The 13,955-nt window shown below is 40.0% G+C and overlaps 2 protein-coding genes across 4 annotated transcripts in view; both read right to left on the bottom strand.

The window, feature by feature from the left end:
- The window catches only part of foxo6a (forkhead box O6 a), a 30,595-nt gene extending 24,840 nt beyond the window's left edge, over nt 1–5,755 (bottom strand). Inside the window, exon 1 of the mRNA XM_053237242.1 lies at nt 4,380–5,755. Within this exon, the coding sequence (XP_053093217.1) occupies nt 4,380–4,853 (474 nt within the window). The 5' untranslated portion in view covers nt 4,854–5,755. The remainder of the gene's footprint in view (nt 1–4,379) is intronic.
- A 3,790-nt stretch (nt 5,756–9,545) lies between these two features.
- med18 (mediator of RNA polymerase II transcription, subunit 18 homolog (yeast)) lies at nt 9,546–13,376 on the bottom strand. Of its 3 annotated transcripts, none has more exons than XM_026926073.3 (3): nt 13,235–13,376; nt 12,721–13,113; nt 9,546–10,404 (listed from the first exon to the last, which is right to left on the bottom strand). In XM_026926073.3, exons 2-3 carry the CDS (start codon nt 12,791–12,793, stop codon nt 9,851–9,853), a joined length of 627 nt encoding a protein of 208 aa, XP_026781874.1. In that variant the 5' UTR covers nt 12,794–13,113; nt 13,235–13,376; the 3' UTR covers nt 9,546–9,850. The 3 variants fall into 3 exon arrangements, with proteins under 3 accessions (XP_026781874.1, XP_026781876.1, XP_053089040.1); XM_026926075.3 differs by having other exon boundaries at nt 12,721–13,108; nt 13,235–13,357; XM_053233065.1 differs by lacking the exon at nt 13,235–13,376 and having other exon boundaries at nt 12,721–13,228.
- Nucleotides 13,377–13,955: the final 579 nt, after the last annotated feature.

The raw sequence follows: 13,955 nt of genomic DNA, 5'->3' as shown, positions 1-13,955 counted from the left end.
CAAGGTCAGCTGTCTCTGTCTGCCTGCTTTCCATCTCCCAGTTACTAGTATGGCTGCACTCTAAGCTTGGCATGGACATGTGTTACTCCATCCACTTTGTGCTCATAAAGTCCTGGTTCACCAGTTCATTCCAAAGAGCCAGAGAAAGAGCCAGAAAAGAGCACCAAATCTGAGGAGGAAACACATCAAAACCTCACAACACAAAACAACACAAAACCCTCCAGAGCAATAATTAAAAAATGAAGGAAGAAGCAGCAGCAAAAAGCAGCAATCAAGATGTTTCAGGATGAAAGAGCAAATCCTGATCAAACAATCTGGAAATCCTGAACCTGGATCACTTTCTGCACTGCATGTCTTAGTGTTTGCACCAATATTTAACTTTTTAACTAATTAAAGCTAATAAGTTAAGCCTAACCCGAGAATGGTGCATTTTATAGAGACTAATCTAGTCTACACTAATCTAGTCAAATTACTCACAGATGAAATATGCATGAGTAACTCAGATATTCTATGAGTACAGAGAACAGGGATTTGAGTCTGAGTTCTGCTCTGGCTCTGAAACATCTTGTGTAATCTGTGCACCATGTGTAGCTTTGAAGACTAGTGAGAAGCCACGTGAAGCCAAAGGCTATGTGTCATGGCTTGGATGAGTCCAGTGCAGCCACTGATGTTCCCCATTGAGCAAGGTACATAACCTCAACAGATGACATAATCTCAATGTAATTACACTTACCAGAAAATATACTTCTGTTTCTCACTGTGTTGCTTTGTCTTCATCATTTGTCAGCTCTGCTCACTAGCACCAATAAAATATGGATAGGACCTCAGGTTACCATCTATCTTTTATCTTTGATTCCTGCCCTTAAGAATGAGTGCTTATAGTTTCACTCACACACACAGTGTAACCACTTCAGAGTGCTACGAGTCCATTTACAAGGACTGTGTTTTATATGATTCATAAATACTACACCATAAAAGCATGGACTTCGGGTTATAGTAAACCACAAAGGCAAAAGAAAGATCTGCCCAAACACTGAAAAACTATTGAAAAACACTGAACTGTGTTTTATTTTGAATCATAACAGCACCAATTAATATATATTTTTATATAAATATTAAAATGATTAGAATATTTAGAATAGACTCCTTATTCCCCTCAGTGTTTCAGTGTTTCCTTCTCCTTCTCTCACAGTCTTACTCTTCTCACTGACTTGCTTGCTCTCATTTTGACAGTCTGCATGCAATGGCAGGCTGCTGACCCTTTGCACTGCTGGCCTGTGCTCCTACCTAAAGACACGTTATAAATAACGCTCTCGTCACTTCAGATTAGAGCGTCTGACTGACTGCTTGGCACACGCTCTGACCTGACTTGCAATCCCCTGGCACTAGAACACCAGCGGTCAGGCACTCATACACTCCATCACTTGCACTCTCTCTCTCTCTCACACACACACACACACACACACTTAAGGCAATAATTTCAGATATTCACCAAAAAAGAAACCACAGTACGCTGCAGCAAATGCAATTAGCTAATCTGACACTTGCATTCTCACAAACATGCACAAATATCAAGATGTACTTTCTTTCTTTTAAATACTTTCATTCACACATGCCCTTGTACACAAAAATAAAAAACATCTGAGCAGCACATAATCCGCAGCGATGGCATGCTGTCACACTGATCAGAGGATCCCCCTACACACACGTCTACAGAATATGACACCACTTCCTCAGCAATGTCAGTAGGACTCAACCAACACATGGTCAACATAATTACACCACCACAAACAGAATAGTAATGATTCAGTGGTTAAGGTTCTGTACCAGTGATCCAAAGGTTCTTAGATCAAATCTCAGGCATTCCAGAGAGCTACTGTTGGCTGTCAAGAGAGCTTTGCTAACCTGTATGTTTGCATTGTCTCAAACTGTGTAAATGTAGAATAAACAAACAGAAAAAAACATGCAAATCTGATGAGGCATGATTACCGGTACTTATACACAAAAATACACCTGACCTCCTAAACCAGAGCACAGGGACATAGGTCAGGCTCCATAATAAAATTATTTAACGCTGGGTTTTTTTTCTCTGTCCATAGAAGCAATGTCGTAATATGTACTCGTTCACTTGGAGGGTACACACCGTCAAATAAAATAATCAGCCTTATTAGACTTCCTGTTCACATAATGGCTTATTATACTGCTATTTGCATGCTGCTTTTAAAGACGGTTTTGAAGTGTTCTTCTTATAGTGAATATGTTCCCCTGCCTCTCAAGTGCTAATCATACATAAGCTGCAACAGAAGGAGTTCAGGGAGTAATTTGGTGCTATTTAACTAAGATAGATTATCACTGATAAATCACCAATGAGGTAATCATCACAAAAAGGGAGCGTGTAAGTCAACACTGCTTAGGAAATATCAGTCTGAAAGGTCCCTACAGTATGCAGTCTATATGGCTGTGTCCAGGGTATATTTTTGAAACACTATTTATATTGTTTCTACCGGAAACAGGGTCACATCTATAACCGAGCACAAGCGTGCTTTTAAAAGCATGCCTAATCACCTTCATTACCTGGGCTCAGGCTATGTCTGGACAAGCTCTAAAAACTGCTGCAGTAGTAGACTAACAGCGCTTGTGGTAAACCCCTTAATTTGCCCTTACGCAAGCCTGCACTTGGACAGTAGTTCTAAAGATATGGAGGCCACTCTGTGGTTAACTAGCACAGTGTCTTGTCACAGTGAAGGGATAATGGAGCTCAGACACCTGTAGACACACCTCAGCACACATTGTTTAACCTAGATAACCTTGCATCAGACCCAAGTGCCTAGGCCAAGGGAAACTACGAGTCCATTGAACACTTATGGGTTTGGATTTATGCTCAGTTCTTTTTTTCTTCCCACAAACCACAGAGCGGTGAGCCACAGTGCTTGGTCGTGGCTGGGTCTTCAATGCGCATTTGTCTCCCATCAGTGGACATTTTCAGAACAGTCAACCTATCACTACTGACAGTGAGTCAATAGACTAAATGTAAGTCTCACTATATATAATATGTATGGTCTCACTGTATATGAATGTTTCAGCTGAAGTAATGGAATAGATTACATGTTTACTGTAAAGGAACAGCCAGCTAAAATCATATCTTTATATTTTACACCAAATGTTTTGTATTATCAGTGATGTTCTTAATAAATGGTGAACAGACAGAACCTTGTCAGCATGACTAAGCTGCAAGACATTAGGGAGCCTGCATGAGCGATCCTGGCCCACCTTAGGGATGTAGTGCATGAGTGTGGCCTAGGTATCTGAAGTAGTCAGGTGTTCTGTGGAATGTCCCAAGGCTCATTTATCACTTAACTTCCATAATCATGTTTACATTAAGACCAGTTCCATACAAAGTGGCAATGAAACATGGATTTAGCGATGCCCAAAAGTACAGAATAATGTATATGGTTAAAAAAAATAAGGATGGGATTAGAAACAACATGCTTATTACAAAGTAAAGAAAGGACACTGCAAATCTATTTGAATAAATCCAAAAGAAGTTGCAGACTAGCTCGGTAACTAGATGATGATGTAATTAAACCATATTTTGGGATGTTTTACTGTGCACACTGCAAATGTGGAATTTGATTTTTTTTTCTTTAATGAATGTCTTATGTATAATTCTTAGTATACTGCTTAGTAAGTCGCCTGCTATAGTTAGCTGTGGGAAACAAAATGTATTTACATTGTGTATTTACATGATCTGCTGCCACTTTATTCCAATTTATATCCTGATTTGTGCTAAAGAATAAGAGTAATAATGATGATGAGTGTGCTTTTTTGTATTGTAGAGCTGAATCTTTGAAACTAATTAACAAGACATTAAGAAGTCTACATATATTGACTACATATAATTGAGTGTGTATCACTGAGAATGTGCTTTATAAATAGAAAAAGTGATGTGATGCCACAGTTTGATCTGGAATGTGTTAAATAATTAGCTAACTGTGTTTAGTTGGGATAGTGGGATGTGTGGATCTAGGAATGGCTGCTAATGAAAATACACAATACAATGAGTATACTACCGCAGGAGTCCCAAGCACTTCTGACACTATCATTTGATGTATGTCTTTACAAAATATTTTGGCTTCTTGAGTATCACAGTAATACTCAAGAAAAACAAGCAACAGACAAACTTCTAGTGTTCTTCATGCTTGATGTTGGAGTAGGATATAAAATCTAACTCTCTTAATAAGACAATAAGGAACAGAAAAAGGAACAATGCAGATGCAAGCCAAACAGTTAGAATTCAAGAATAACGTGTAGCTATTTCATAAACCCGTTTGGTGCTTGCAGCCTAGTAAATCTGCGTACGCGTGCACGTGCGTCTTTACCTTCCATCCGGCCGAGCTGTTGCTGTCTCCTTTATCCTTGAAATAAGGTACGTATCGCACCATCCAATCGTATATCTGCGACAGGGTGAGTCTTTTCTCGGGCGTGCTCTCGATGGCGCGGGTGATCAGGTCCGCGTATGACAGGTTCCCCCACGCGTTGCGTCGTGAGGACTTGGCTTTGCGCAGCTGCCCGGCGACATCGAGTGCAGCGCCGCTCAGACACGGCAACGGCGCGACTCCGGCTTCCCGCTTCACCTCGGCGGGGTTCCCACTCTTCCTCCCTGATCTGCACGGCGGCCCGATCTCGGCTTCCGTCTTCAGCAGGGGACAAGGAGCTGCGCTGAGCTCTGCGGCCGCGGGGAAGTCCTCGGGACACGGCGGCGGCCAGGTGCACGAGCGCGGCCGGCTGCGCGGCTCTAAGTCCGCGTCCAGGTCAAGTGCACGCGCATCCAGCTCCTCGTCCTCCACCATCATCGTAAATTAGTCAATTCGATGGAAGCGTGACTCCGCCGCGTCCACACTATCCGTCACCTGAGCCGAAATGTCTACTTCAGAGGGAGGACAGTGAACCGGCAAGCGAAGAAACACGGCATCTCGAAGTGACAGCTCTCAGAAACCAACACGTAGAAGCGATCTTCGATTAGACAATCTTAGTCTCTCCATATTTTCCTGCTAAAATGACAATATGAACAGTTACAGGAATCCACCACGCACATTCACGCTACAGTCAGTCCAGATGAAATGCACTGTCTTGAGTGATTTGAAGAGCTTTACAATCTGCTCGGGCTTTTAATGAAACCTGCTGCAGCAACAGATGATGTCTAGGATGCGACCAAGTTAGATAGAAAGAAAAGTTGCATCTTTACTTTCTGTTAAGGAGGTCAAGGGTGGAGAGGTCCTCGATGAATCATTATGCCATGACCACTGAATAGAGCGAAATCCCTTCATTAGAAATTCTCCAGTCTGAGTGGAGTATGCACAGTCATGCGTTCGTTATTAGCCTGTGTATGGAGACAACTGCGTGGCTCAAATCCAGTCCGGGTTCCTCGTAGTTTACAAGCTGAGTGTGTTCCTCCTCACCTCCTGAGCAGGTCTTCTTCCTCTGTTCGCTGGATCACTTTGGGTCCGTTGAGATCCCGTTCACGCGCCGCTACGCTCGGCCCTGCAGGCGCTTGTAAGAGGATGACGCACCGGCGGTGTGGAGTTGAAGAAACGCAGCTCGCCCATAATTGGCCAGTGAGGAGGGTGCGAGGCCATGCCCACCTATTGCGATGGAGGAGATTAAGGCTGAACAAATGCTTTAAGATGTTTCGATCGATGATGGTCTGTCCATCTTCGTCAAACAAATCCCAGATTTACACTCATGAGCTTCCAAGTTTCCACAGACGTCTCACGCACAGTCTTTCTAATCACACGGAGAGCATGCATGCCCTGAGTGTCTCCACTGAGAGGACTTAAAGGCTTCCTCTCAAACTGCTCGCAATCCTATGTAAAAGATTACGTGTCATACTATTACAACACAGGAATATGAACAGTTGCATACCTACACTTTCAGGAAAAAAGTAGTACTGAACTGTACCTTTGTGTCCCTGAGTGATACCTTCAAATGTATATATTTTATACCTTTAATATGTTTGCCTGGAAACGTGGGTAAAATTATTTAAGGCATATTAATAGACTGTAATTAGTTTTTAGAGTAAAGCTTTGAAGGTACATGACATACACCTTTCTAGGCATACACAGGTAAGGTACAAAATGTGTACCCTTAAGGGCCCCACTCCATCGATAAGGAAAGATACAGTTTGGTACCTATTTTCTGAGACTGTATAGAGGAAATTACACCAGCACTGAAGTTACTATAGGCGTATATCCAGTAGGATCAACAGTGCCGTTGCTAGATAACCATCAGCCACATTACAAACCAGCAATTTTATTTGAGTCCGTCTAGAAAAGTAGACAAATGAAACAGCAGTAGAGGTCATTCAGTGCACTGGCTGTTGCTCTGTATCAGGCCTGTCTCTGTTCTTTCACTGGCGTGAAGAGAGGGTACAGTGAGTTCACCACCACACAGGATATTTCACCTGGATATAGTCTACAGTTCGTCGATAAACAGATTTAAGTGAGATCATCATGGATTAGTTATCTCCAGAGTCCGATCTGATATAGAGAGCATCAGGGTAAAATATGAATTGTTCCAGTCTAGATTTGGAGACTTTCAGTAAATGTTTTTATGTGGTAATGGCCCATTACCACAGAAACAAGAATCTTACAAAACGTCATTCACTATTACAGTAACTTTACTAACAGCCGAGTATAGGGTTACAGGCGGTGACTCCAAATACCACTGCTGTAGCCTGCTTTAGCCACTTAGTTTTGGACCAAGTCACCACACTGTATTCAAATTCACATCTTACTTCTCTTTAATTTCTCTGTAATATTCTCTATAGACCATATGGGTTATTTGATCTAAGCAAATGCACAGAAGCCAACTGTTGCACCTTTAATTAAATTTTCATTTTCCTATACACAAAAAAGATTAACCTTAACATTTGTATCACAAATAATTTAACTACAATTGTGTGATCAGTTGTCAGTTTTCCTTGTTTTTGGCATCAGAATAATATCAAGATACAGTATATTTTGATTCATTTTTTGGCATACATGTAAATACATTTTTAATTATTTATAACAATTAATTAAATGATTACACACACACACGTAATACACGTTCACGTAATACACAATTTAAATACACTATATTTGTGAGGGTTTTTTTTTTCTTTTTTTTAACTGCCCAAAGTTTAGTGCCTAGTATTTGGTGAAAGCCAAGCCACAAAATATTGCATAGTCAATGGAAATGATATGCAGACTATGCTTGAAAATAACTATGCCATTGCATGCAAAATTTCACCTAACTCTATAGCATACATACTGCAAATTTTATTTAATATTATCTAATATTAAATATAACCATTTTACAAATTATTCAGAATTGATAAGGTGGTAAATATGTTTCCTTGGGATATAATGAAAGATAAAACGATGACGATAAAACATAATGCACTTGGACATTCCACAAGTGACAAAAGTTACCACTTCCTAAATCCACAAATCACATCCATACACATGCATGAATTTTTACCCATCCCATCCCGACACACCTACGATTTGGACACACTCAGTTACACAATACACCCACTGAATCTTCAACGTGTGGTTTCGTTTACTTAGGAAATTACAATTGTGTTACTGCACATGCTAAACATAGAACAGGTATGAGGTTTTCTGATGAGTCATATGCAACCTGGAGTTCAGCACTCTCTTGGGATTTGGATACCAAGAATTTAGCACACCGCAATCTACATTTCGCATCTAATAACATGCCAAACAAAAGAATCTTTAGTTGTTGCTGATTAGAAAAGGCACTTTTACCATGGGGTGTATTGAGATATTCAGAACAATTATAGGATTAGACCCAGTCAAGATAGTCAGAGATAAGAATCAACTACATGCAATAATCCACTAAAGTGAACGCGGTTGTTGATTATTGACCAAAACAAATGCATAACTTGAAATCCCAAGTCGAAAGGAATAGTGCACTCCTTGGGAAGGTTACAGACCAGGGCTGCAAGTGTGAGCAACACAGCATCACCAGGAATCCTGCTTCACACACTCGTTACTGGACATTCTAGCAGGATTGGCTTGGTTGCTAATACCAAAACAGTGTTGCACTCAACAGACTAGTAACCTACTGGTTATACTTCATTTCATACATCAGACTAGAACACATTTAATTAAATCTACCTACAGCATGCACAAGGTTACATAAAGCTCCTATACATACACCCAGTGAGTGGACCTGCAACACTCAGCTAATCATGCCAGTGATACTGGCATTGATTACTCCCAAAATTCACAAAAAGCTCAGCGATGAAAGTATGCCTGGGGGATTCAATTAAGACAGGGCGACAAGTTTGAATATAGCTGAACTGCTGTTTTTTTTTTTTTTGTTTTTTTTTTAAAAACCCTCTTCACACACGAGACACTGAGAGTTTAATGTGATACCCTCACACACCTCTTGTCACATTCACAAATATAACACGAGCACAGTGATAGAGCTTCAAAGGGAGGAGGAAATTTGGAATGATACCATTTTCCATTTTCCCATATGCTCACAGGTGAAGGGGAATTTTTGGTCCCAGTGCAATATTAATTTCCATTCTGGCAATTTGAAGATGCAGCATATGGAAATATGCTCTATAGGGACTGTTGATAATCCAGGAAATGTTATCAATGTTATTTGCATTGAGCAGGTATGAGAGCTGATCAGGCTTAAGTGTTATATATCTTAAGATATAAAGTTTTTAAAAAATACTTCTAAATGTGACTTTTTAAAAAAATTAAAACTAACCTAGTGCTGTACGACTTATGAGAATGTGCTCAATCTTAGTAATAGTGAGTTGTTTTTTTTTTTTTTTTTAAAAGAATACTACTCTTTCAGATTTAAAAAAAAAAAAAAAACACTTTGCGTCTTTCTTAAATCACTCATGACTATAAGATATAAAAATGACAGTACAGGGCCAATGGGATCCTGCAGTACCATACATACCACATACCCAATCCACCTCTTTATGATAGGAAGCCAACATCAACTCAATTCATCTGAGACAAACATGAGCACTCCAGTAATTTTTATCTCCATTCAAATGAGTGTATGTACTAAAACAGAAATTAATGGTAAATTCTCTCATACATTTTAAACAGTGGGATCCCAGTTGGAGCACCGGAAGAGTAATGGCCTCATCTCTAGCTGCCATCTCTGGTGTCAGCTCTCATGAGTTAATAGTGGAGATGAGAGCAGATAAGGGAAAAAAATATCTGCACTTTTCTGACAGGGAAGAAAGGAGAGCTTTCACAGGTCCATGTATCATTAAGCAATTGAGAAAGCTAATTAGAGATACTGGTGGTGGGGGTGGGGGGGTGCAGCTCTCACGTCTAATTATTGCCATAGCAACTGCATCTCTCACTTGTGAGGTATAAAAGACATGCCACTCAGTGAGGAAACAGGAAAAAGCATCAAACAGGGTAAGAGAGCCACCTAGTGCACAAACAGTGTAAAAACAAACATAGAAAAATGACATCTGTAACAAAAAAAGCATGCAAGGGTAAATGAGGCATTTTTTTTATTCGGAAAATAACATTTACACCCTCTTGTAGTCAAACTACTAACAAGAATAGCACAAAATAGCACATTGATATCCAAAACTACATATCTTTTATCCATAGAAAGCTAATCATTTACAAAAACAGAGTATCCATATTGGCATGGATAAATAATTCAGCTGCAAATTAAACACATCTTGCAATATAGCTCACTTTATTATTTCAAGACTTGATATTTCAGGGTGACGCCATTTTCTTCCAAATAATTCAAAGCTGCCACCATGTTCAGTCAGGGTGGCTTTTGGCACCTACATGAGCCTCTTGGGGTCGATTTTCTCCAGGTGTACCAGAGGCTTAAGCTGTTCTGCAAAGCTACGCATGTCCTCGGACACCGTATCCTGTCCAGCTGGTGCTAACACACTAAGTTCCACTAGGTAGGACAGAGACAGAGGTTCAGTGTTGTCTGTGTTGCCTGGCACGAGTACTCGAGACAGTTTGCTCACAACCACCTTGAGGGCTCCTTTGCGGAAAATGTGCCCTTTGGCCACGAACTCATGATCCATTCGGAAACCCATCTCATTGAGGAAGTCAGGCAGACTGTGCGAGGCTGCGACATCCACACAGTTCCGTACCAATGCATGACGACTCTTATCACCCACCTCCGGCTGCCCTAGGTAACGTAGGTGCCAGGGAGCAGTAGGGTGAGCGAGTGAGCGTCTAGCTCGCAGGATGAATGGATTTCCCTGCTGACCTTTCAGAAGGTAGACAAGCTCATGATCGGCAAAGGTTTCTGGCTCGATGTTGTCACACAAACCTCTAAGCCGATGGAGCAGACTGTCCAAGGACTGGTCCAGTACACTGCCTGTGAAAAAAAAAAAGTATTGCATAAAAATGTATATATTACAATAGTACATGCAATACTTTACATGTATACATGTAAAGTATTGCATAAAAATGTACACATTATAAAGAGGTGCCAAAATCCACAGTTTAGCCATAGCACTTATGGTTTTTGAACCTAGAGTAATACAGAACACATGAAAACATTTCTCATATTTCAGCTAAAACAGTCGTCAGTCCAAGCACATAAGGAGAACAAAAGTAAACTTGGATGAGTGGATTTTTGTGATCCTCATTTGCAAAACTTTAACCTTATATACTCTCCAAAATCCACCAAAACCAACATACTGCTGAGCCGTGCAACACGACAGTATCACATGATCATGTGCTACCAAAAAAACCCAGCCTGGCTGGATCTGAGTGGGAATATTCAAATGGGTAAACGCCATGCAAAAGCTTTTTCAGGTTTTATAAAAAGATGGAGTATTGAACATATCTATAGGGTGACTGAAAAGTCAGGAACTAATGAGAGGAAAACTACATGTACTTAATTTTGTATTTATTATTGACAACATGTGCTCTACATGTTCACCCTTACACCCTAGACATTTTCTCAGCCGCTGCATCTTGTTTTTGCAGATTTTGCTCAACACAATTGAATCAACATATTTGCTCAAAGTATTCCCATCAATTCCTCACCTTTCAGACACCCAGTATATCAACAGACAGGTCGTTCAATAATAAAAGCACAGGGTAGGATGTGCTGTGTGTCTCCATTTAACATTTTCTTATAATATTTAGGGTGTCAATTTTATTTTTTAATATATTGAGTATTTTTTGTTTTCTATTTGGGCAGACAAGTTGTATCTTGGACATTGTCCATTCATGACAATAATAGAAGCGGAAAAAACAATTTTACACTGTACCGATGCTCAGATCTACAAACGTTTACAAATATGTTGAACAACAGTAAATACTTTTCACTACAGTTGACAGTTTATTATAATGTGCAACATAATATGGATATGGCCCAGACTGCACTTACGTTAATTCTGTGATAATTGTATATAGTAAGCTTATGCACTCAGCTAGTTGATTATAAAAGCAGACTTTTCTGCATATTACAGTGAAAGATATGAAAGAAAAAGTTCAACCACTACATTTTTTTTTTTTTTTATCATTTATGCCACAGGTTCCCAACCGTGGTACCTGAGTGCCCCTTGTAATATACATTTTACTGTTTTGCCTGCTCAGTATAAAAATAATTAGTCCTTTCTGAGTTGAAAGACCAGGGTGGGGAACCTGCGAGTTAAGCAGTAAGCATGTAGTCATCTCATCCACCCACATAAGCTTGGGGTTTTGTAATTAAAAGTTTTTTTTCCCTCTGCCTACTAGGATTTTCTTGTTAACAATGGTTACGTTTACATGCACATCAAATTCAGTTTAAAGTCTATATTCAGGTTGCAGCCATATTCCGAATACAGTGTTTATGTGCATACAGGCATCGGAGTATTCCTGTATACACGGTTGTTGTAAGTATGCCCGAGTTGCCATTCCTAGCCTACAACTAAGCATCTGTTCACACCCACAATTCCTTGTGGACTGAGCACACGCATATATCTCCTTTCAGTGGATTTTCTGACTAAGGTGTTTACATGCAACAAATTTCCGATTAAAACAGGCATATTCCAGGGGAATATTGGCTGCGTTTACATGCACATCATTATTATGATATTAATCGGAATATGGCAATATTCTAATTAGTATCGATCGAGTCATGTAAACGCTGCAATCTGATTGCCTGATCAGATTAAGACAGCATTCTGGTTCCCCAAATTCCGATTCCCACCCCTGGAATATGCCTGTTTTAATCGGAAGTTTGTTGCATGTAAACACCTTATTCAGAAAATACACTGAAATCAGATTTATGTGCATGCAAGGAATTGTGCTCTTATGTGCACAAACTCTAATAATATACATGTTTTTTAAGTATGCCTTAATTGATATTCCTAAATACCTAGCCTAACAGATGCTTAGGTATTTAGGAATGGCAACTAAGGCATACTTACAAAAACCATGTAGATTATTAGAATTAATGCTAATTAGAATATTGCCAAATTCCGATTGATATCGGAATATTGATGTGCATGTAAACACAGCCAGTGCTGACTGTATGCAGGTAGATCGAGGTTCCAGAGTCCTGGTCCTGGAGTGAAAGCAGAGCTGGATCAGGTATCTGGAAGGGGAATCACTGCACTGTGCTGCTCTCTGAGATCCTGTAGCAGATCATTTTTACCATCAGTTGAGTTTCATATGTCAAGAAAATCATTGAACTGACCTTGTAACAAGTACTCCATCATGTTAATCGTGCCCCCTGTAACAGGCATGACGGTGACTGGTGGAGCCTCCATCGCTCTGTTCTCACGACCCGGCGGAGAAACGCACACAGCCCGGCGACGACCAGAGTGTAGTCCGCCTCCAGACAAGCTAACTAGCTAACCGCTTACTGTCAATATACAGACAGCCAACAATGCTTATTTATTAGCTTTAGAGACAAAACAAAGGCACAGGTATTTCATGTTATGTTTATCTGTTCCGGAAGAGTCCTGCGGCAGAAGCACAGCGCGGTGTCCTGCGGCGCCTCCGCGCTCTGATCCGCCAGGCGCTCAAACACACACCGAGGATGAGAAGGAAGAGAAGGAGGAGAAGGAGGAGAAGGCCGCCGCCTGCACTGCGGAGACACACAAGTCAACAACAACTACCAGCCACTGCGGAGGACTTTTACAAAACTCTACCACTTAAAGACTTTACTGTATAAAAACATATGTGTCTCAATCTCGCACAACACTCACCTAGTTAAATTAATCCAGCTGTATATGATAACTACCTAGCTGGTTAATTTTAGCGGCCTTTATCATGCGCATGCTCAGTTGACGTCGATCAGGGTTGCCAGGTCCCGCAGAAATGGACGAAAATAGACATTCTGACGTTCTGATAGTGGCTACTATGGTGCACTACTATTATAGATTTTTATTTTATGACTTCTACATTATTGATTCAGTACAAAAATATTTTAGATTCCAAACATTAGTTTTCCAGCACAAAATTAAATGTTACAGAAAAATGTTTGTATGTTAGTAAAGAAAGCAGAATATTACATAAGAGACACTTTTCAGACAAAAAAGAACATAATGAAGGCTGCTGGGTTTTGCTGCAAAAATAAGAAGCGAGTGTGACAGTCAAAGTCTCCAGAAGAACTGTGGCTGCTTCTGCAAGATGCTCAGTAACACTTACAGCAAATTTCCTTATAAAACTGCACACATTGTACTACTATTTCTTTTTTAAAAGCGAAGGATCGTTACACCAAATATTGACTTTGTTTCATTTATTACTGTTTACTGCTCTTTATAGTGTTGTTTTAATGTAGAAACATTTAGATTCATTATTTTTGAAGGCATCTTTGCTCTACAGCATTTCTTTGCATGTGTCTAAGGCTTTTGCACAGTACTGTATGTATATATATATATATATATATATATATATATATATATATATATATATATATATATATAT

This window comes from Pangasianodon hypophthalmus, chromosome 1 (assembly GCF_027358585.1).
Source record: "Pangasianodon hypophthalmus isolate fPanHyp1 chromosome 1, fPanHyp1.pri, whole genome shotgun sequence".
Taxonomy (NCBI): domain Eukaryota; kingdom Metazoa; phylum Chordata; class Actinopteri; order Siluriformes; family Pangasiidae; genus Pangasianodon; species Pangasianodon hypophthalmus.
This window is presented reverse-complemented; position numbering and strand designations above follow the sequence as displayed.

Coding starts and splice junctions, on each gene's coding strand:
- med18 (XM_026926073.3), bottom strand. CDS start 12,793: ATGGAGGCTCCACCAGTCACCGTCATGCCTGTTACAGGGGGCACGATT. Junction 10,405..12,720: donor GATGGAGTACTTGTTACAAG/GTCAGTTCAATG, acceptor TTTTTTTCACAG/GCAGTGTACTGGACCAGTCC.